Source organism: Nerophis ophidion, linkage group LG20 (genome assembly GCF_033978795.1).
Source record: "Nerophis ophidion isolate RoL-2023_Sa linkage group LG20, RoL_Noph_v1.0, whole genome shotgun sequence".
Lineage (NCBI taxonomy): Eukaryota > Metazoa > Chordata > Actinopteri > Syngnathiformes > Syngnathidae > Nerophis > Nerophis ophidion.
Window position 1 is genome coordinate 22,916,267 of NC_084630.1, and position 22,759 is coordinate 22,939,025.

Sequence of the window (22,759 nt, forward strand, 5' to 3'; positions counted from 1 at the left end):
AGTTACTGACAGGGGTTTTCTGAAGTGTTCCTGAGCCCATGTGGTGATATCCTTTACACACTAATGTCGGTTTTTGATGCAGTACCGCCTGAGGGATGGAAGGTGTGTAATATCATGGCTTACGTGCAGTGATTTCTCCACATTCTCTGAACCTTTTGATGATATCACGGAGCGTAGATGGTGAAATCCCTAAATTCCTTGCAATAGCTGCTTGAGAAATGTTGTTCTTAAACAATTTTCTCAGGAATTTGTTGTCAAAGTGGTGACCCTCGCCCCGTCCTTGTTTGTGAACGAGTGAGCATTTCACAGAAGCTGTTTTTATAGCCAATCATGGCACCCACCTGTTCCCAATTAGCCTGTTCACCTGTGGGATGTTCCAAATAAGTCTTTGATGAGCATTCCTCAACTTTCTTACTGTATTTTGCCACTTGTGCCAGCTTTTTTTACAACCATGTTGCAAGCATCAAATTCGAAATGAGCTAATATTTGCAAAAAATAACAACATCGACCAGTGTGAACATGAAATATCTTGTCTTTGCAGTCTATTTGTCAGGCTTGGACTAAAGGCTGGAGCTTTTATTTTGACAACTCTTTAACCTCCAAAGCCAGAGTTATACAAAATCTGTAAGTAACAAAACACGGTCAGCAAAAAAGGTCCCAAACGGGGAACAACCGAAAATCACTACTAAAAAGGAGGACAATACCAAAATAAAAACAAACTATAATTAGCGCCGTATCTGCTATGAAAACTTAACATAAACGCCTCGACAGGAGGAAGAAAATAAGGACTATAAACATTTCTACTCTAATCTTAGTCTAATGAAGGTAAACTAAAAATCACTTAAAAACTTTGAGGAAGGAAAGATCATTAGGAAAAAAATTATAGCTCACCACTTCAATTGAACAAAGGCTAGATAACAAAAGTCGCTCTGAGGAGGAGAAAAAGTTCAACTCAAAATCACAGCGTGGGAATTCTGGATCCAAGGAGGTAGACGTGGGACGAGGCAAGGCATGGAAATGGACATGAACATGAACATGAACATGAACATGAACATGAACATGGACGCTAGACAGACACGAAAGCTTGAGACAATCTGGCACAGAACAATGGGAGGCATGGGCTTATATGAAACATGAGGGTAATGGGAAACAGGTGGAAACAATCAAGGGTCAGGGATGACGTCAGACTGGCGACACAAGAGGAAGGGCCCGTGATCTGAAACAAGAGGAGTTGCTTTTCAAGATAAAACATGCAAATCACAAGACAGAAAAAACCAAGACAAGATATCCCTCACCGCGGTGTGACACTATTCGATTGAATATAAGTTAAAAAGGATTTGCAATTCATTGTACTCTTTTTTTATTTACCATTTACACAAGGTGACAACTTCACTGCTTTTGGGGTTGGTATAATTATATTGTCATTATAAAATATTGTCATATATTATCGTTTATCGGCAACAGTTTGTGGGCCAATGCAGTAAACCAGCCAGCAAAAGACCAGCAATGAGCTAGTCTCGAATGTGGATCCTCAATATTTGCGATTCAGCAAATTTGCAGGTTTTTTCAAATAATTTTTAGATACCGTATTTCCTTGAATTGCCGCCGGGTATATAGTATGCGCCTGCATGGAATCACTCATTTCGCAAAATAATTAGCGCATGCTTAGCATTACTGCCGGCTCAGGATTAACGACGGGTCAAACTTGTTTCGCAAAATATTATTTTTATTAGTGCATGTCTACAATTTCCGCCCGGGTCAAACTCGTCACGTCACGAGTGACACTTCCCCTGTCATCATTTTCAAAATGGAGGAGACTTATTTCAATAATTTGAAATCGCATAAAGGGAAGAAGATTAGGAGCTATTAAGTAGGATTCAAGGTCCAAACTATTGAATATGCTAAAAGAAACAGTAAGCAGCTATGTTTTATTAATATACCGTAGCTGTGTGTGTCAAATAAGAGTCATTAAATGACTCCCGGCTCCTGGTGGTAGAGGGCGCTAGTGATCCTTCTTACGACTACTCGGCTGCAGAAGAAGTGACAACAAGCAGCGAGAGTGAGCAGCGATGGTCTATTTTTTCCTCTTGCTTGTACTTTTAACATGGAGGATTACATATCTAAAATAAAACAGTTTTCTAAATTGGACTTTCAATCAAAGCAGGAGGTAATAAAGGAAGATCTCCATCGAGACAGAGAGACTTTTAAAACTGAAGAAAGATAAGGAAGACTTCTATAAACAAGTTATCGATGCTTTTGATCAGAAGGAGCTGCGCATGGACTTCATTTATAAATAAAGGTAAGACCATAATAAGTTTTTTTTTTTTTTATTACATGTGCTTTTAATAATGGTATCCTTACATCACACTCAAATTTATAAGCGCAGGCCTAAATTTACCGCATGCCTTTGGTAAGTGAGAAGAGGTTTTAAAATAATTAGCGCCCCAGCAGCAATTCAAGGAAATACGGCACGTCAAAAAGGATTTGCAAATCATTGTATTGTCTTTTTATCTACCATTTACACAGGGTGACAACTTCACTGCTTTTGGGGTTGGTATAATTATATTGTCATTATAAAATATTGTCATATATTATCGTTTATCGGCAACAGTTTGTGGGCCAATGCAGTAAACCAGCCAGCAAAAGACCAGCAATGAGCTAGTCTCGAATGTGGATCCACTATATTTGCGATTCAGCAAATTTGCAGGTTTTTTCAAATATTTTTTAGATACCCTATTTCCTTGAATTGCTGCCGGGTATATAGTATGCGGCTACCTAGAATTACTCGTTTCGCAAAATAATTAGCGCATGCTTAGCATTACCGCCGGCTCAGGATTAACGCCGGGTCAAACTCGTTACGCAAAATATTATTTTTATTAGCGCATGTCTAGAATTTCCGCCGGGTCGAACTCATTTCGCAAATATTATTTTTATTAGCATACGTCTAGAATTTCCGCCGGGTCAAACTCATCATGCCATGAGTGACACTTTCCCTGTCATCATTTTCAAAATGGAGGAGGTTGACTTCAATAATTTGAAATCGCATAAAGGGAAGAAGATTAGGAGCTATTCAGTAGGATTTAAGGTCCAAACTATTGAATATGCTAAAAGAAACAGTAAGCAGCTATGTTTTATTAATATACCGTAGCTGCGTGTGTCAAATATGAGTCATTAAATGACTCCCGCCGCCTGGTGGTAGAGGGCGCTAGTGATCCTGCGACTACTCGGCTGCAAAAGAAGTGACAACAAGCAGCAAGAGTGAGCAGTGATGGCTTATTTTTTCCTCTCGCTTGCATTTTTAACATGGAGGATTACATATCTAAAATAAAACTGTTTTTTAAATTGGACTTTCAATCGAAGCAGGAGGTAATAAAGGAAGATCTCCATCGAGACATAGAGACTTTTAAAACTGAAGAAAGATAAGGAAGACTTCTATAAACAAGTTATCGATGCTTTTGATTAGAAGGAGCTGCGCATGGACTTCATTTATAAGTAAAGGTAAGACCATAATAGCGTTTTTTTTTTTAATTAAATGTACTTTTCATGATGGTATCCTTACATCACACTCAAATTTAGCGCAGGCCTAAATTTACCGCATGCTTTTGGTAAGTGCCGGAGTGAGAAGAGGTTTTAAAATAATTAGCGCCCCAGCAGCAATTCAAGGAAATACGGTAAGTTAAAAAGGATTTGCAAATCATTGTATTCTCTTTTTATTTACCATTTACACAAGGTGACAACTTCACTGCTTTTAGGGTTGGTATAATTTTATTGTCATTATAAAATATTGTCATATATTATCGTTTATAGGGAACAGTTTGTGGGCCAATGCAGTAAACCAGCCAGCAAAACACCAGCGATGAGCTAGTCTTGAACGTGGATCCACTATATTTGCGATTCAGCAAATGTGCAGGTTTTTTCAAATAATTTTTAGATATGAGATGATGAAAATAAAATGTTCAGTTACATGTACGAGTCCACAATTTTTATTTCTTTATGCGTCACTGATAATGTTACGCTGCTAATCGTCGAGATCTACCATTTTATTTGGTGGTCCTTGAACACACCGTGGCCGCTTTAATTGCATTGGTTCTCTGACGTTGCCAAAACGTAATAAATCCATCCGTCCATCGATCGCCTCACACTATTTTTCATTAGTGGTGAGTACAGATAGGTTTCACACTGTAAAATATGTGAGAGGGAGATATTTAGTGCTTGATTGTGTTGTGAGTGAACAATATGGAGGCTCTAAAGGACAATATAGAGGAGCTGCAGTATGTCTGAGTGTTGTCCTCTAGTTTGCTTCCAATATTCACAATAAAGGGAATGTGATGTAAAACCTTGGTTCCTGAACAGGCTTCCAGAATGTGTAGAAGAAGGGTGTGAAGGAGAAGGAACCCCGGGAGACAAAAGGCATCAATTATTCATACTTCCTGCAAAGGTGTTAGCCAAGAAGCCGTAAATACGCCTTCAGAAATGTTGTATTCAAACACAAGACTCTTTTCCACGTGAACAAAAAACTTGCATGAAGAAATAAGATTCCATTGCCACACTGACCCAGATATAACAATATTATATATTTAAAATTCTGGTTCCATGCCTTCTCGCAGTGAGTTGGCGTAACCACTGGCGCCATGAAGCATTGAGAACACAGGTGTCGAACTCAAACACCTGGAAATGATACGTGTCAATAAAGTACGTCATATTTTTTCATTTTGATAGAAAACATGTATGTACTAGGCTGGTATAGTATCGCGGTACTAATGAATCAGAAACGGTACTATACTCTGTTTGAAAAGTACCACTTCCCAGGCATTGACGGAGCGTCATCACTTGGTGGCATTGCTGGTTTCACGAGCAGGGGAGCATGTTCGGCAGCGTGCGCGCACAGAGTACTTACAAGCAGACAAAGTGTGTAGACAGAAAAGGGAGAATGGACGCATTTTGGTGTAAAAAGTAAAGATAAAGGTGAAGTCTGCCAGGACTGTCACTTGGATTGATTTTGCTTCTTTGATGCAGAGGGAATTTGGAACGAGCCAGGCGTGAATTCAGGTACATAATTAATTTATTAATACACTAAATACAAAAAGGCAAAACAAAGGGTGGGCTCGGTGGCGGATGATAATCTATACTAAACTTAAAACAAAACAGCACAATGGCATGACTATCTACAAATAAACAAAATATACTATCAATGATACACAGCAAACAGAAAAAACTCGCACGGAAGCATAAATACAAACAAAAACTTACTTGGCGTGGACAAAACCGAAAAGCATGGCATGAAGGTTGGAGCAGCAAGCAGTAAGCACTATGCATAAACACAAGCAAAGTTCCCAGGCCGAGGAACAGAAAACTAATGACTTAAATAGTGGCTATGATGATGAGAAACAGGAGTGGGGCTGAGGGCAGGGGCGTGACTTGGAGACCAGGTGGAAACTAATGCGTAACTATGTAAACAAACAAAACCAGGAAGTGCAGAACGTGAAACAAGAGTCCAAAAACAAAACATAAACATGATCAAACATAAAACTGATTTACAGGCGTGACAAAGTTATAACTGTCACGGCCAGGGCGCATTCCAACGCGCCCTCATCTTTGCGTCCTGACAAGCGCACCGCGGGCCACGCTCACAGGCGCTCTCTCTCCGCTGCAGGCGTGCCTCCTCACGTCTGCAGACAATCTGAAATCAGCGCACCTGCCCATGATGAACGAGCTGCCTTCATAAGCCTGCTTAACCTGCCATCCCGCCCCGGAATATAGTCTTCTGTACTGTAAGCCGATTCCCAGCTTTATGCTCTTTCTCCCCGTACGTTTCTACCTCCGTGTTTCATTGTTCTTCCTTGTCTTCCTCCCCAGCAATCTGCCTTTATCACCGCGTAATCGATCTGTGCGCCTCGACTTCTCTTTTGGACTTTGGACTTTGGACTGCCAACCTTGATTCTCGTCTACTCGCTCACCCCGGGACTCCGACGCCTCTCTCTGCCCCACGGACCTCACGTGAATTTCCAATCCCTTCTGCGTTGCTCTCTTTGGTTTCGCCTGCTTCCTCATTCAACATTTACGGTAAGACTCAACAATAATTACACACATAGTCTTACACCACACACTTCTGTATTTTGGTCACACACTACATTCTATAGTTTAGTAGTATTGTTTATTATATATATAATTAATCATTATACATACTTTTCCCTGGTGTCTGTTGCCGTCATCTCCCCTCTGTTAAACCATAACACTAACACACCCTCAGGAAGAGCTGCTTTAAGACATGGCTAGCTAGTTAGCGGCTAACGTCCATTTGCAGTCTGCAGTGTTTTAGCTACTTCTAAAACCACTAATCCTCGCCTCCATGGCGACAAATAAAGTGTGTTTCTTACAAGTATTATTATCACTGCAGGACGAGGAATAGCTAAACATGCTTCACTACAATAGCTCACCGGTGTCACAATGTAAACAAATGCCATGGGTGGATCTACAACTGACATCCACTGTAATGATTCCAAGTACAAGAGCGTATTTTGTCGATACTACTGTGGTTAAATCGATATTTTTACCACCTTAATTAAAACACTAAAATACAGTAGTGTAGTAGACCTAAGTATTCATCAAGTACCACCATAATGACAACATTAAAATACAGTAGTACAGTATACCTAAGTATTCATCAAGTACCACCATAATGACAACATTAAATACAGTAGTGTAGTAGACCTAAGTATTCATCAAGTACCACAATAATGACAACATTAAATACAGTAGTGTAGTAGACCTAAGTATTCATCAAGTACCACCATAATGACGACATTAAAATACAGTAGTGTAGTAGACCTAAGTATTCATCAAGTACCACCATAATGACAACATTAAATACAGTAGTGTAGTAGACCTAAGTATTCATCAAGTACCACCCATAATGACACCATTAAATACAGTAGTGTAGTAGACCTAAGTATTCATCAAGTACCACCATAATGACACCATTAAATACAGTAGTGTAGTAGACCTAAGTATTCATTAAAAATAATGTATTTGATATGTTGACCACTGTTACATTTCATACAATTTGAACAGTAACACTGTGTTGTAACATTTATTAAAGTGGTTCTTAGGTGTACCAGTCGAAGTGTTTCAAAAAAAGAGGAGACAATTGCTTCATATGCTGAGAGTACTTCATCAGGCACATTAAAGTGGTGTAAGAGTACTTCATCAGGCACATTAAAGTGGTGTAAGAGTACTTCATCAGGCACATTAAAGTGGTGTAAGAGTACTTCATGAGGCACATTAAAGTGGTGTGAGAGTACTTCATCGGGCACATTAAAGTGGTGTAAGAGTACTTCATCGGGCACATTAAAGTGGTGTAAGAGTACTTCATCAGGCACATTAAAGTGGTGTAAGAGTACTTCATCGGGCACATTAAAGTGGTGTAAGAGTACTTTATCAGGCACATTGAAGTGGTGTAAGAGTACTTCATCGGACACATTAAAGTGGTGTAAGAGTACTTCATCGGGCACATTAAAGTGGTGTAAGAGTACTTCATTAGGCACATTAAAGTGGTGTAAGAGTACTTCATCGGGCACATTAAAGTGGTGTAAGAGTACTTAATCCGGCACATTAAAGTGGTGTAAGAGTACTTCATCGGGCACATTAAAGTGGTGTAAGAGTACTTCATCGGGCACATTAAAGTGGTGTAAGAGTACTTCATCGGGCACATTAAAGTGGTGTAAGAGTACTTCATCGGGCACATTATAGTGGTGTAAGAGTACTTCATCAGGCACATTAAAGTGGTGTAAGAGTACTTCATCAGGCACATTAAAGTGGTGTAAGAGTAGTTCATCGGGCACATTAAAGTGGTGTAAGAGTACTTCATCGGGCACATTAAAGTGGTGTAAGAGTACTTCATCGGGCACATTAAAGTGGTGTAAGAGTACTTCATCGGGCACATTAAAGTGGTGTAAGAGTACTTCATCGGGCACATTAAAGTGGTGTAAGAGTACTTCATCGGGCACATTAAAGTGGTGTAAGAGTACTTCATCGGGCACATTAAAGTGGTGTAAGAGTACTTCATCGGGCACATTAAAGTGGTGTAAGAGTACTTCATCAGGCACATTAAAGTGGTGTAAGAGTACTTCATCAGGCACATTAAAGTGGTGTAAGAGTACTTCATCGGGCACATTAAAGTGGTGTAAGAGTACTTCATCGGGCACATTAAAGTGGTGTAAGAGTACTTCATCAGGCACATTAAAGTGGTGTAAGAGTACTTCATCGGGCACATTAAAGTGGTGTAAGAGTACTTCATCAGGCACATTAAAGTGGTGTAAGAGTACTTCATCAGGCACATTAAAGTGGTGTAAGAGTACTTCATCAGGCACATTAAAGTGGTGTAAGAGTACTTCATCAGGCACATTAAAGTGGTGTAAGAGTACTTCATCGGGCACATTAAAGTGGTGTGAGAGTACTTCATCGGGCACATTAAAGTGGTGTAAGAGTACTTCATCGGGCACATTAAAGTGGTGTAAGAGTACTTCATCGGGCACATTAAAGTGGTGTAAGAGTACTTCATCGGGCACATTAAAGTGGTGTAAGAGTACTTCATCGGGCACATTAAAGTGGTGTAAGAGTACTTCATCGGGCACATTAAAGTGGTGTAAGAGTACTTCATCGGGCACATTAAAGTGGTGTAAGAGTACTTCATCGGGCACATTAAAGTGGTGTAAGAGTACTTCATCGGGCACATTAAAGTGGTGTGAGAGTACTTCATCGGACACATTAAAGTGGTGTAAGAGTACTTCATCGGGCACATTAAAGTGGTGTAAGAGTACTTCATCGGGCACATTAAAGTGGTGTAAGAGTACTTCATCGGGCACATTAAAGTGGTGTAAGAGTACTTCATCGGGCACATTAAAGTGGTGTAAGAGTACTTCATCGGGCACATTAAAGTGGTGTAAGAGTACTTCATCGGGCACATTAAAGTGGTGTAAGAGTACTTCATCGGGCACATTAAAGTGGTGTAAGAGTACTTCATCGGGCACATTAAAGTGGTGTAAGAGTACTTCATCAGGCACATTAAAGTGGTGTAAGAGTACTTCATCAGGCACATTAAAGTGGTGTAAGAGTACTTCATCGGGCACATTAAAGTGGTGTAAGAGTACTTCATCGGGCACATTAAAGTGGTGTAAGAGTACTTCATCAGGCACATTAAAGTGGTGTAAGAATATTTCATCGGGCACATTAAAGTGGTGTAAGAGTACTTCATCGGGCACATTAAAGTGGTGTAAGAGTACTTCATCAGGCACATTAAAGTGGTGTAAGAGTACTTCATCAGGCACATTAAAGTGGTGTAAGAGTACTTCATCAGGCACATTAAAGTGGTGTAAGAGTACTTCATCGGGCACATTAAAGTGGTGTAAGAGTACTTCATCAGGCACATTAAAGTGGTGTAAGAGTACTTCATCGGGCACATTAAAGTGGTGTAAGAGTACTTTATCAGGCACATTAAAGTGGTGTAAGAGTACTTCATCGGACACATTAAAGTGGTGTAAGAGTACTTCATCGGGCACATTAAAGTGGTGTAAGAGTACTTCATCGGGCACATTAAAGTGGTGTAAGAGTACTTCATCGGGCACATTAAAGTGGTGTAAGAGTACTTCATCGGGCACATTAAAGTGGTGTAAGAGTACTTCATCAGGCACATTAAAGTGGTGTAAGAGTACTTCATCGGGCACATTAAAGTGGTGTAAGAGTACTTCATCGGGCACATTAAAGTGGTGTAAGAGTACTTCATCAGGCACATTAAAGTGGTGTAAGAATATTTCATCGGGCACATTAAAGTGGTGTAAGAGTACTTCATCAGGCACATTAAAGTGGTGTAAGAGTACTTCATCAGGCACATTAAAGTGGTGTAAGAGTACTTCATCAGGCACATTAAAGTGGTGTAAGAGTACTTCATCGGGCACATTAAAGTGGTGTAAGAGTACTTCATCGGGCACATTAAAGTGGTGTAAGAGTACTTCATCGGGCACATTAAAGTGGTGTAAGAGTACTTCATCAGGCACATTAAAGTGGTGTAAGAGTACTTCATCGGGCACATTAAAGTGGTGTAAGAGTACTTCATCGGGCACATTAAAGTGGTGTAAGAGTACTTCATCAGGCACATTAAAGTGGTGTAAGAATATTTCATCGGGCACATTAAAGTGGTGTAAGAGTACTTCATCAGGCACATTAAAGTGGTGTAAGAGTACTTCATCAGGCACATTAAAGTGGTGTAAGAGTACTTCATCAGGCACATTAAAGTGGTGTAAGAGTACTTCATCGGGCACATTAAAGTGGTGTAAGAGTACTTCATCAGGCACATTAAAGTGGTGTAAGAGTATTTCATCGGGCACATTAAAGTGGTGTAAGAGTACTTTATCGGGCACATTAAAGTGCTGTAAGAGTACTTCATCGGACACATTAAAGTGGTGTAAGAGTACTTCATCGGGCACATTAAAGTGGTGTAAGAGTACTTCATCGGGCACATTAAAGTGGTGTAAGAGTACTTCATCGGGCACATTAAAGTGGTGTAAGAGTACTTCATCGGGCACATTAAAGTGGTGTAAGAGTACTTCATCAGGCACATTAAAGTGGTGTAAGAGTACTTCATCAGGCACATTAAAGTGGTGTAAGAGTACTTCATCGGGCACATTAAAGTGGTGTAAGAGTACTTCATCGGGCACATTAAAGTGGTGTAAGAGTACTTCATCGGGCACATTAAAGTGGTGTGAGAGTACTTCATCGGGCACATTAAAGTGGTGTAAGAGTACTTCATCAGGCACATTAAAGTGGTGTAAGAGTACTTCATCGGGCACATTAAAGTGGTGTAAGAGTACTTCATCAGGCACATTAAAGTGGTGTAAGAGTACTTCATCGGGCACATTAAAGTGGTGTAAGAGTACTTTATCAGGCACATTAAAGTGCTGTAAGAGTACTTCATCGGACACATTAAAGTGGTGTAAGAGTACTTCATCGGGCACATTAAAGTGGTGTAAGAGTACTTCATCGGGCACATTAAAGTGGTGTAAGAGTACTTCATCGGGCACATTAAAGTGGTGTAAGAGTACTTCATCGGGCACATTAAAGTGGTGTAAGAGTACTTCATCGGGCACATTAAAGTGGTGTAAGTGTACTTCATCAGGCACATTAAAGTGGTGTAAGAGTACTTCATCGGGCACATTAAAGTGGTGTAAGAGTACTTCATCAGGCACATTAAAGTGGTGTAAGAGTACTTCATCAGGCACATTAAAGTGGTGTAAGAGTACTTCATCGGGCACATTAAAGTGGTGTAAGAGTACTTCATCGGACACATTAAAGTGGTGTAAGAGTACTTCATCGGGCACATTAAAGTGGTGTAAGAGTACTTCATCGGGCACATAAAAGTGGTGTAAGAGTACTTCATTAGGCACATTAAAGTGGTGTAAGAGTACTTCATCGGGCACATTAAAGTGGTGTAAGAGTACTTCATCGGGCACATTAAAGTGGTGTAAGAGTACTTCATCAGGCACATTAAAGTGGTGTAAGAGTACTTCATCGGGCACATTAAAGTGGTGTAAGAGTACTTCATCGGGCACATTAAAGCGGTGTAAGAGTACTTCATCGGACACATTAAAGTGGTGTAAGAGTACTTCATCGGGCACATTAAAGCGGTGTAAGAGTACTTCATCGGGCACATTAAAGTGGTGTAAGAGTACTTCATCGGGCACATTAAAGTGGTGTAAGAGTACTTTATCAGGCACATTAAAGTGGTGTAAGAGTACTTCATCGGGCACATTAAAGTGGTGTAAGAGTACTTTATCAGGCACATTAAAGTGGTGTAAGAGTACTTCATCGGGCACATAAAGTGGTGTAAGAGTACTTCATCAGGCACATTAAAGTGGTGTAAGAGTACTTCATCGGGCACATTAAAGTGGTGTAAGAGTACTTCATCGGGCACATTAAAGTGGTGTAAGAGTACTTCATCGGGCACATTAAAGTGGTGTAAGAGTACTTCATCGGGCAGATTAAAGTGGTGTAAGAGTACTTCATCAGGCAGATTAAAGTGGTGTAAGAGTACTTCATCAGGCACATTAAAGTGGTGTAAGAGTACTTCATCGGGCACATTAAAGTGGTGTAAGAGTACTTCATCGGGCACATTAAAGTGGTGTAAGAGTACTTCATTAGGCACATTAAAGTGGTGTAAGAGTACTTCATCGGGCACATTAAAGTGGTGTAAGAGTACTTCATCGGGCACATTAAAGTGGTGTAAGAGTACTTCATCAGGCACATTAAAGTGGTGTAAGAGTACTTCATTAGGCACATTAAAGTGGTGTAAGAGTACTTCATCAGGCACATTAAAGTGGTGTAAGAGTACTTCATCGGGCACATTAAAGTGGTGTAAGAGTACTTCATCGGGCACATTAAAGTGGTGTAAGAGTACTTCATCGGGCACATTAAAGTGGTGTAAGAGTACTTCATCAGGCACATTAAAGTGGTGTAAGAGTACTTCATTAGGCACATTAAAGTGGTGTAAGAGTACTTCATCGGGCACATTAAAGTGGTGTAAGAGTACTTCATCGGGCACATTAAAGTGGTGTAAGAGTACTTCATCGGGCACATTAAAGTGGTGTAAGAGTCCTTCATTGGGCACATTAAAGTGGTGTAAGAGTACTTCATCGGGCACATTAAAGTGGTGTAAGAGTACTTCATTAGGCACATTAAAGTGGTGTAAGAGTACTTCATCGGGCACATTAAAGTGGTGTAAGAGTACTTCATCGGGCACATTAAAGTGGTGTAAGAGTACTTCATTAGGCACATTAAAGTGGTGTAAGAGTACTTCATCAGGCACATTAAGGTGGTGTAGGAGTACTTCATCAGGCACATTAAAGTGGTGTAAGAGTACTTCATCGGGCACATTAAAGTGGTGTAAGAGTACTTCATCGGGCACATTAAAGTGGTGTAAGAGTACTTCATCAGGCACATTAAAGTGGTGTAAGAGTACTTCATCGGGCACATTAAAGTGGTGTAAGAGTACTTCATCAGGCACATTAAAGTGGTGTAAGAGTACTTCATTAGGCACATTAAAGTGGTGTAAGAGTACTTCATCGGGCACATTAAAGTGGTGTAAGAGTACTTCATCGGGCACATTAAAGTGGTGTAAGAGTACTTCATCGGGCACATTAAAGTGGTGTAAGAGTACTTCATCGGGCACATTAAAGTGTTGTAAGAGTACTTCATCAGGCACATTAAAGTGGTGTAAGAGTACTTCATTAGGCACATTAAAGTGGTGTAAGAGTACTTCATCGGGCACATTAAAGTGGTGTAAGAGTACTTCATCGGGCACATTAAAGTGGTGTAAGAGTACTTCATCGGGCACATTAAAGTGGTGCAAGAGTACTTCATTGGGCACATTAAAGTGGTGTAAGAGTACTTCATCGGGCACATTAAAGTGGTGTAAGAGTACTTCATCGGGCACATTAAAGTGGTGTAAGAGTACTTCATCGGGCACATTAAAGTGGTGTAAGAGTACTTCATCGGGCACATTAAAGTGGTGTAAGAGTACTTCATTAGGCACATTAAAGTGGTGTAAGAATATTTCATCGGGCACATTAAAGTGGTGTAAGAGTACTTCATCAGGCACATTAAGGTGGTGTAGGAGTACTTCATCAGGCACATTAAAGTGGTGTAAGAGTACTTCATCGGGCACATTAAAGTGGTGTAAGAGTACTTCATCAGGCACATTAAAGTGGTGTAAGAGTACTTCATCAGGCACATTAGAGTGGTGAAAGAGTACTTCATCGGGCACATTAAAGTGGTGTAAGAGTACTTCATCGGACACATTAAAGTGGTGTAAGAGTACTTCATCGGGCACATTAAAGTGGTGTAAGAGTACTTCATCGGCACATTAAAGTGGTGTAAGAGTACTTCATCAAGCACATTAAAGTGGTGTAAGAGTACTTCATCAGGCACATATAAGTGGTGTAAGAGTACTTCATCGGGCACATTAAAGTGGTGTAAGAGTACTTCATCGGGCACATTAAAGTGGTGTAAGAGTACTTTATTAGGCACATTAAAGTGGTGTAAGAGTACTTCATCGGGCAAATTAAAGTGGTGTAAGAGTACTTCATCGGGCACATTAAAGTGGTGTAAGAGTACTTCATCGGGCACATTAAAGTGGTGTAAGAGTACTTCATCGGGCACATTAAAGTGGTGTAAGAGTACTTCATCGGACACATTAAAGTGGTGTAAGAGTACTTCATCGGGCACATTAAAGTGGTGTAAGAGTACTTCATCGGGCACATTAAAGTGGTGTAAGAGTACTTCATCAGGCACATTAAAGTGGTGTAAGAGTACTTCATCGGGCACATTAAAGTGGTGTAAGAGTACTTCATCGGGCACATTAAAGTGGTGTAAGAGTACTTCATCGGACACATTAAAGTGGTGTAAGAGTACTTCATCGGGCACATTAAAGTGGTGTAAGAGTACTTCATCGGGCACATTAAAGTGGTGTAAGAGTACTTCATCGGGCACATTAAAGTGGTGTAAGAGTACTTCATCAGGCACATTAAAGTGGTGTAAGAGTACTTCATCGGGCACATTAAAGTGGTGTAAGAGTACTTCATCGGGCACATTAAAGTGGTGTAACAGTACTTCATCAGGCACATTAAAGTGGTGTAAGAGTACTTCATCAGGCCCATTAAAGTGGTGTAAGAGTACTTCATCGGGCACATTAAAGTGGTGTAAGAGTACTTCATCGGGCACATTAAAGTGGTGTAAGAGTACTTTATTAGGCACATTAAAGTGGTGTAAGAGTACTTCATCGGGCAAATTAAAGTGGTGTAAGAGTACTTCATCGGGCACATTAAAGTGGTGTAAGAGTACTTCATCGGACACATTAAAGTGGTGTAAGAGTACTTCATCGGGCACATTAAAGTGGTGTAAGAGTACTTCATCAGGCACATTAAAGTGGTGTAAGAGTACTTCATCAGGCACATTGAAGTGGTGTAAGAGTACTTCATCGGGCACATTAAAGTGGTGTAAGAGTACTTCATCGGACACATTAAAGTGGTGTAAGAGTACTTCATCGGGCACACTAAAGTGGTGTAAGAGTACTTCATCGGGCACATTAAAGTGGTGTAAGAGTACTTCATTAGGCACATTAAAGTGGTGTAAGAGTACTTCATCGGGCACATTAAAGTGGTGTAAGAGTACTTCATCGGGCACATTAAAGTGGTGTAAGAGTACTTCATCAGGCACATTAAAGTGGTGTAAGAATATTTCATCGGGCACATTAAAGTGGTGTAAGAGTACTTCATCAGGCACATTAAAGTGGTGTAAGAGTACTTCATCAGGCACATTAAAGTGGTGTAAGAGTACTTCATCAGGCACATTAAAGTGGTGTAAGAGTACTTCATCAGGCACATTAAAGTGGTGTAAGAGTACTTCATCGGGCACATTAAAGTGGTGTAAGAGTACTTCATCGGGCACATTAAAGTGGTGTAAGAATATTTCATCGGGCACATTAAAGTGGTGTAAGAGTACTTCATCAGGCACGTTAAAGTGGTGTAAGAGTACTTCATCAGGCACATTAAAGTGGTGTAAGAGTACTTCATCAGGCACATTAAAGTGGTGTAAGAGTACTTCATCAGGCACATATAAGTGGTGTAAGAGTACTTCATCAGGCACATTAAAGTGGTGTAAGAGTACTTCATCAAGCACATTAAAGTGGTGTAAGAGTACTTCATCAAGCACATATAAGTGGTGTAAGAGTACTTCATCAGGCACATTAAAGTGGTGTAAGAGTACTTCATCAGGCACATATAAGTGGTGTAAGAGTACTTCATCAAGCACATATAAGTGGTGTAAGAATATTTCATCGGACACATTAAAGTGGTGTAAGAGTACTTCATCGGGCACATTAAAGTGGTGTAAGAGTACTTCATCGGGCACATTAAAGTGGTGTAAGAATATTTCATCGGGCACATTAAAGTGGTGTAAGAGTACTTCATCAGGCACGTTAAAGTGGTGTAAGAGTACTTCATCAGGCACATTAAAGTGGTGTAAGAGTACTTCATCAGGCACATTAAAGTGGTGTAAGAGTACTTCATCAGGCACATATAAGTGGTGTAAGAGTACTTCATCAAGCACATATAAGTGGTGTAAGAGTACTTCATCAGGCACATATAAGTGGTGTAAGAGTACTTCATCGGGAACATATAAGTGGTGTAAGATTACTTCATCAGGCACATTAAAGTGGTGTAAGAGTACTTCATCAGGCACATTAAAGTGGTGTAAGAGTACCACACCACCTTTCACCTCACCTCACCTCACCACCTTTCACCTCACCTCACCACCTTTCACCTCACCTCTCCACCTTTCACCTCACCTCACCACCTGTCACCTCACCTCACCACCTTTCACCTCACCTCACTTCACCGCCTTTCACCTAAACTCACTTCACCGCCTTTCACCTAACCTCACCTCACCTCACCGCCTTTCACCTCACCTCACCTCACCTCACTTCACCACCTTTCACATCACCTCACCTCACCTCACCGCCTTTCACCTCACCTCACCTCACCTCACCGCCTTTCACCTCACCGCCTTTCACTTCACCTCACCTCACCTCACCTCACTTCACCACCTTTCACATCACCTCACCTCACCGCCTCTCACCTAACCTCACCTCACCTCACCTCACCTCACCGCCTTTCACCTCACCTCACCTCACCTCACTTCACCACCTTTCACATCACCTCACCTCACCGCCTCTCACCTAACCTCACCTCACCTCACCTCACCGCCTTTCACCTCACCTCACCTCACCTCACTTCACCACCTTTCACATCACCTCACCTCACCGCCTCTCACTTCACCTCACCTCACCTCACCTCACTTCACCACCTTTCACATCACCTCACCTCACCGCCTTTCACCTCACCTCACCTCACCTCACTTCACCACCTTTCACATCACCTCACCTCACCGCCTTTCACCTCACCTCACCTCACCTCACCGCCTTTCACCTCACCTCACCTCACCTCACTTCACCACCTTTCACATCACCTCACCTCACCGCCTCTCACCTAACCTCACCTCACCTCACCTCACCGCCTTTCACCTCACCTCACCTCACTTCACCACCTTTCACATCACCTCACCTCACCTCACCGCCTTTCACCTCACCTCACCTCACCTCACCGCCTTTCACCTCACCGCCTTTCACTTCACCTCACCTCACCTCACCTCACTTCACCACCTTTCACATCACCTCACCTCACCGCCTCTCACCTAACCTCACCTCACCTCACCTCACCTCACCGCCTTTCACCTCACCTCACCTCACCTCACTTCACCACCTTTCACATCACCTCGCCTCACCGCCTCTCACCTAACCTCACCTCACCTCACCTCACCGCCTTTCACCTCACCTCACCTCGCCTCACTTCACCACCTTTCACATCACCTCACTTCACCGCCTCTCACTTCACCTCACCTCACCTCACCTCACTTCACCACCTTTCACATCACCTCACCTCACCGCCTTTCACCTCACCTCACCTCACCTCACTTCACCACCTTTCACATCACCTCACCTCACCGCCTTTCACCTCACCTCACCTCACCTCACTTCACCACCTTTCACATCACCTCACCTCACCGCCTCTCACCTAACCTCACCTCACCTCACCTCACCGCCTTTCACCTCACCTCACCTCACTTCACCGCCTTTCACCTCACCTCACCTCACCTCACCTCACCTCACCTCACCGCCTTTCACGCTGCAAAGTGATGTGCGGTGGACAAATAATAGGATGTGATGTGTCATCCCTGACTTGAATGAGGATTATTTCACTGATTTGCAAAATAAAAGTTTATTTTGGCGCCCCTTCCTCACTTTGTCCACTAGAGGGCAGAAAAGAACCACATAAAGTTGAATAGAAAGGGAGGAGTAATTATATATTTCAGTCAAACAAACACTTTAGTTTTAGTAAAAACTGATATAATTTTGTATATGTTGGTGGGCATTGTAAAGCTGTAGTAAGATGTGTCACAAAAATTTTTTCTTTTATTAATATTACTTACAATACACTTTAGAATAGATCAATCAATCAGAGCACAAAAAAGGGAAACTGTTTCTGTATTTGTTTCTAAATTATTTTTATTGAAACATTTGATTTATGTACAAAAGCCAAAAGCAGTGAAGTTGTGTAAATGGTCAATCAAAAATATCTAATCTTATCCTTTCTGGTATCATAGCAAGAACATGTGTTACTACTCATCTGTTACATAACAGTGACTACATGATTATACTGTATCAGTAAATACATCATTAACAAACGTATGATCAAATATGTTTGCAAAATATTTTGTAAACACTTTTAGTTTGAACAGTTTATTAAAGTTGATCATTTAAGTACACTGTTTGATTTATTTACTTAATCCATTCCATCATCTATTTCCACTTATTGATATACTGAAGGTTTTAAGTGTTGTACGTGCATACAAATGTTTTAAATTACATTTTTCTCTGAGGTTTTATTTGAATGTTTCTGGGAATAATTGTTGTACAATGTCATGATCCGTGACCCAGATCATGCTTTGTTTAGTTATGTTCTGTTAGTTTTGGACTCCCTTGGTTCCTATTTTGTGCACTCCTGGATTGTTTTGGTTACCATGAGTACTGATTGGTTTCACCTGATACTTGTATATTATAATATGAAGGCTGCGATGAGAAGGCGACTTGTCCAGGGTGTACGCCGCCTTCCACCCGATTGTAGCTGAGATAGGCACCAGCGCCCCCCGCCACCTCAAAGGGAATAATAAATGGATGGATGGGATTATAATATGATAGTGTACATTGATATAAAATACTTGTATATTATAATATTATAGTGTACATAGACATACAATACTTGTATATTATAATATGATAGTGTACATAAATATCAAATACTTGTATATTATAATATGATAGTGCACATAGATATAAACTACTTGTATATTATACAAACCCCGTTTCCATGAGTTGGGAAATTGTGTTAGATGTAAATATAAACAGAATACAATGATTTGCAAATCCTTTTCAACCCATATTCAGTTGAATATGCTACAAAGACAACATATTTGATGTTCAAACTGATAAACATTTTTTTTTGCAAATAATCATTAACTTTGAAATTTGATGCCAGCAACACGTGACAAAGAAGTTGGGAAAGGTGGCAATAAATACTGATAAAGTCGAGGAATGCTCATCAAACACTTATTTGGAACATCCCACAGGTGTGCAGGCTAATTGGGAACAGGTGGGTGCCATGATTGGCTATAAAAACAGCTTCCATGAAATGCTAAGTAATTCACAAACAAGGATAAGGCAAGGGTCACCAATTTGTAAGCAAATTGTCGAACAGTTTTAGAACAACATTTTTCAACGAGCTATTGCAAGGAATTTAGGGATTTTACCATCTACAGTCCGTAAAATCATCAAATAGTTCAGAGAATCTGGAGAAATCACTGCATTAAGCGATGATATTACGGACTTTTGATCCCTCAGGTGGAACTGCATCAAAAACTGACATCAGTGTGTAAAAGAAATCACCACATGGGCTCAGGAACACTTCATAAAACCACTGTCAGTAACTACAGTTGGTCGCTACATCTGTAAGTGCAAGTTAAAACTCTACTATGCAAAGCCAAACCCATTTATCAACAATATCCTAAAACGCCGTCGGCTTGGCTGGGCCCGAACTCACCTAAGATGGACTGATGCAAAGTGGAAAGGTGTTTTGTGGTCTGACGAGTCCACATTTCAAATTATATTTGGAAACAGAGGACGTGGTGTCCTCCAGAACAAAGAGGAAAATAACCATTCGGATTGTCATAGGCGCAAAGTTCAAAAGCCAGCATCTGTGATGGTATGGGGGTGTATTAGTGCCCAAGACATGGGTAACTTACACATCTGTGAAGTCACCATTAATGCTGAAAGGTACATACAAGTTTTGGAACAACATATGTTGTCATCCAAGCAACGTTATCATGGACGCCCCTTCTTATTTCAGCAAGACTAGTGTTACAACAGCGTGGCTTTGTAAAAAAAGAGTGCAGGTACTTTCCTGGCCTGCCTGCAGTCCAGACCTTTCTCTCATCGAAAATGTGTGGCGCACTATGAAGCATAAAATACGACAACAAGACCCCGGATTGTTGAAACGACTTAAGCTGTACATCAAACAAAAATGGTAAAGAATTCCACTTCAAAGCTTCAACAATTAGTTTCCTCAGTTCCTAAACGTTTATTGAGTGTTGTTAAAAGAAAAAGGGATTCACGGTGGCAGAGGGGATAGTGCGTCTGCCTCACAGTACGAAGGTCCTAAGTAGTCCTGGGTTCAATCCCAGGCTCGGGATCTTTCTGTGTGGAGTTTGTATGTTGTCCTCGTGAATGCGTGGGTTCCCTACGGGTACTCCGGCTTCCTCCCACTTCCAAAGACATGCACCTGGGGATAGGCCCCTCCCACCTCCAAAGACATGCACCTGGGGATAGGCCCCCCCCACCTCCAAAGACATGCACCTGGGGATAGGCCCCTCCCACCTCCAAAGACATGCACCTGGGGATCGGTTGATTGGCAACACTAAATGGTCCCTAGTGTGTGAATGTGAATGTTGTCTGTCTATCTGTGTTGGCCGTGCGATTTGGTGGTGACTTGTCCAGGGTCTACCCCGCCTTCCGCCCCATTGTAGCTGAGATAGGCACCAGCGCCCCCCGCGAGCCCAAAGGGAATAAGCGGTAGAAAATGGATGGATGGATGGATGGTTAAAAGAAAAGATGATGTAACAGTGGTGAACATGCCCTTTCCCAACTACTTTGGCACGTGTTGCAGCCATGAAATTCTAAGTTAATTATTATTTGAAAAAAAATATAAAGTTTATTAGTTTGATCATCAAATATATTGTCTTTGTCGTGCATTCAACTGAATATTGGTTGAAAAGGATTTGCAAATCATTGTATTCCGTTTATTTTTACATCCAACACAATTTCCCAACTCATATGGAAACGGAGTTTGTAATATAGTGTACATAAATATCAAATACTTGTATATGATAGTGTACATAAATATAAAATACTTATATATGATAGTGTACATAAAAGTGGTCTAAAAGTGGATCAGAATCCTGACTTAGTTTTTGTGATGTAAAACCTTGAAAAGTAGTCCACTATGATGGATCAGGACCTGACTTGGGAGTCTGGTTCTGGTTCTGGCGGTTGCGGACCTGAAGGAACGCAGGTGCTGCAGATTAGCACTTTCTATTTGCGTGTGAAATCTCATTAAGAGACTAGACTGCAGTGGCGCGCGCGTCTGCTCGTGCGCGCGCACTCCACGGCATCGGTGCGGCGGGACCCTGTTTTGCGCATGCGCGGCTGTGCGGTGTCCCCTGGCGTGCGCGTTGGACGAAGACGCGAAGTATGTTGACGCTGCTGACGTCCATGTACCTGCTGGCCAGGACCTTCTCCTCGCAGGTCAGACTACCACCATCTTTATTATTAATAATTCTTTTATTAACATCATTCTTGTGGCGGTCGAGTGACTGCTCGCCTCCACTTGGACGCAACCTGCTCGTCAATATTCCACATTCACTGCCGACTTCCTGTCACGTGGTGTAATAAGGTTTCATACTCGTCCTTCAGGCGAACTTCGCCTTTTTTCATGGGAACAACTACACTTCCGGTCAATGCCCTTCAAAATAAATGACCAGCATCCGGTTAAGGATACGACTGACGGTATAGACTTGTTTTAGCATGTGTACAATAAGCTGAGTAGTAAAATGAATACTCGTGTACACTTGAGATGTATTTTTCAAAATTGTGACTTGAATTAGGCTGTGTTAGGCACGCAAAGTTTATTTTGAAGTACATTTGGCTGACACCTCCTGTCCGTGCTTTTATTGTGAAGTTCGACTCACACCGCTTCCTGTCATTTCTGCTGCTCATCAGAACCATGGTCAGCTCCTTTTTAAGACGACATAGTCAACATGACACCATAATTATAATAAAAACTTTAGTTTTACATATAGCAATTAAAATGAAATATTTAAATATTACAAAAAAAGTTAATGTGTAGATATGAATAGTTAAAATTAAATACCATAGTAATACCTTTGTTCACTTATCGTTGATAAAAACAGATAAAAAAAATATTAATACCACCCATAATTATACTGAATGTTAATCACAGGGACGGCGTGTCGCAGTGGTAGAGTGGCCGTGTGCAACCCGAGGGTCCCTGGTTCAATCCCCACCTAGTACCAACCTCGTCACGTCCGTTGTGTCCTTGAGCAAGACACTTCACCATTGCTCCTGATGGGTGCTGGTTAGCGCCTTGCATGGCAGCTCCCTCCATCAGTGTGTGAATGGGTGAATGTGGAAGTAGTGTCAAAGTGCTTTGAGTACCTTGAAGGTAGAAAAGCGCGATACAAGTACAACCCATTTATCATTAATTACTGTTATTAATATAATTTACATGTAAACATGAAGTTAACATTAGGTACAATAATACAAATATTTGTATGTTTACGTATAAATAATTAACATTATGTTTACATAATTGATACCATGACAATAATTGTAATATAATTATGTATACATATGAATGATAAACAATAAATATAATAATACATGTGAACAATTAACATTAAATACCAAACGCAAACTTTGTTTGCCTATGGATAATTAACTAAATATGATAACACCAATATTTGT

General features: G+C 41.0%; 1 protein-coding gene across 1 annotated transcript in view; it reads left to right on the forward strand.

The window, feature by feature from the left end:
- The first annotated feature begins 21,386 nt into the window (after nucleotides 1-21,386).
- The window catches only part of LOC133538853 (malate dehydrogenase, cytoplasmic-like), a 40,246-nt gene continuing 38,873 nt past the window's right edge, over nucleotides 21,387-22,759 (forward strand). The window contains exon 1 of the mRNA XM_061880713.1: nucleotides 21,387-21,520. Coding sequence (XP_061736697.1) covers nucleotides 21,467-21,520 — 54 coding nt within the window. The 5' untranslated portion in view covers nucleotides 21,387-21,466. The remainder of the gene's footprint in view (nucleotides 21,521-22,759) is intronic.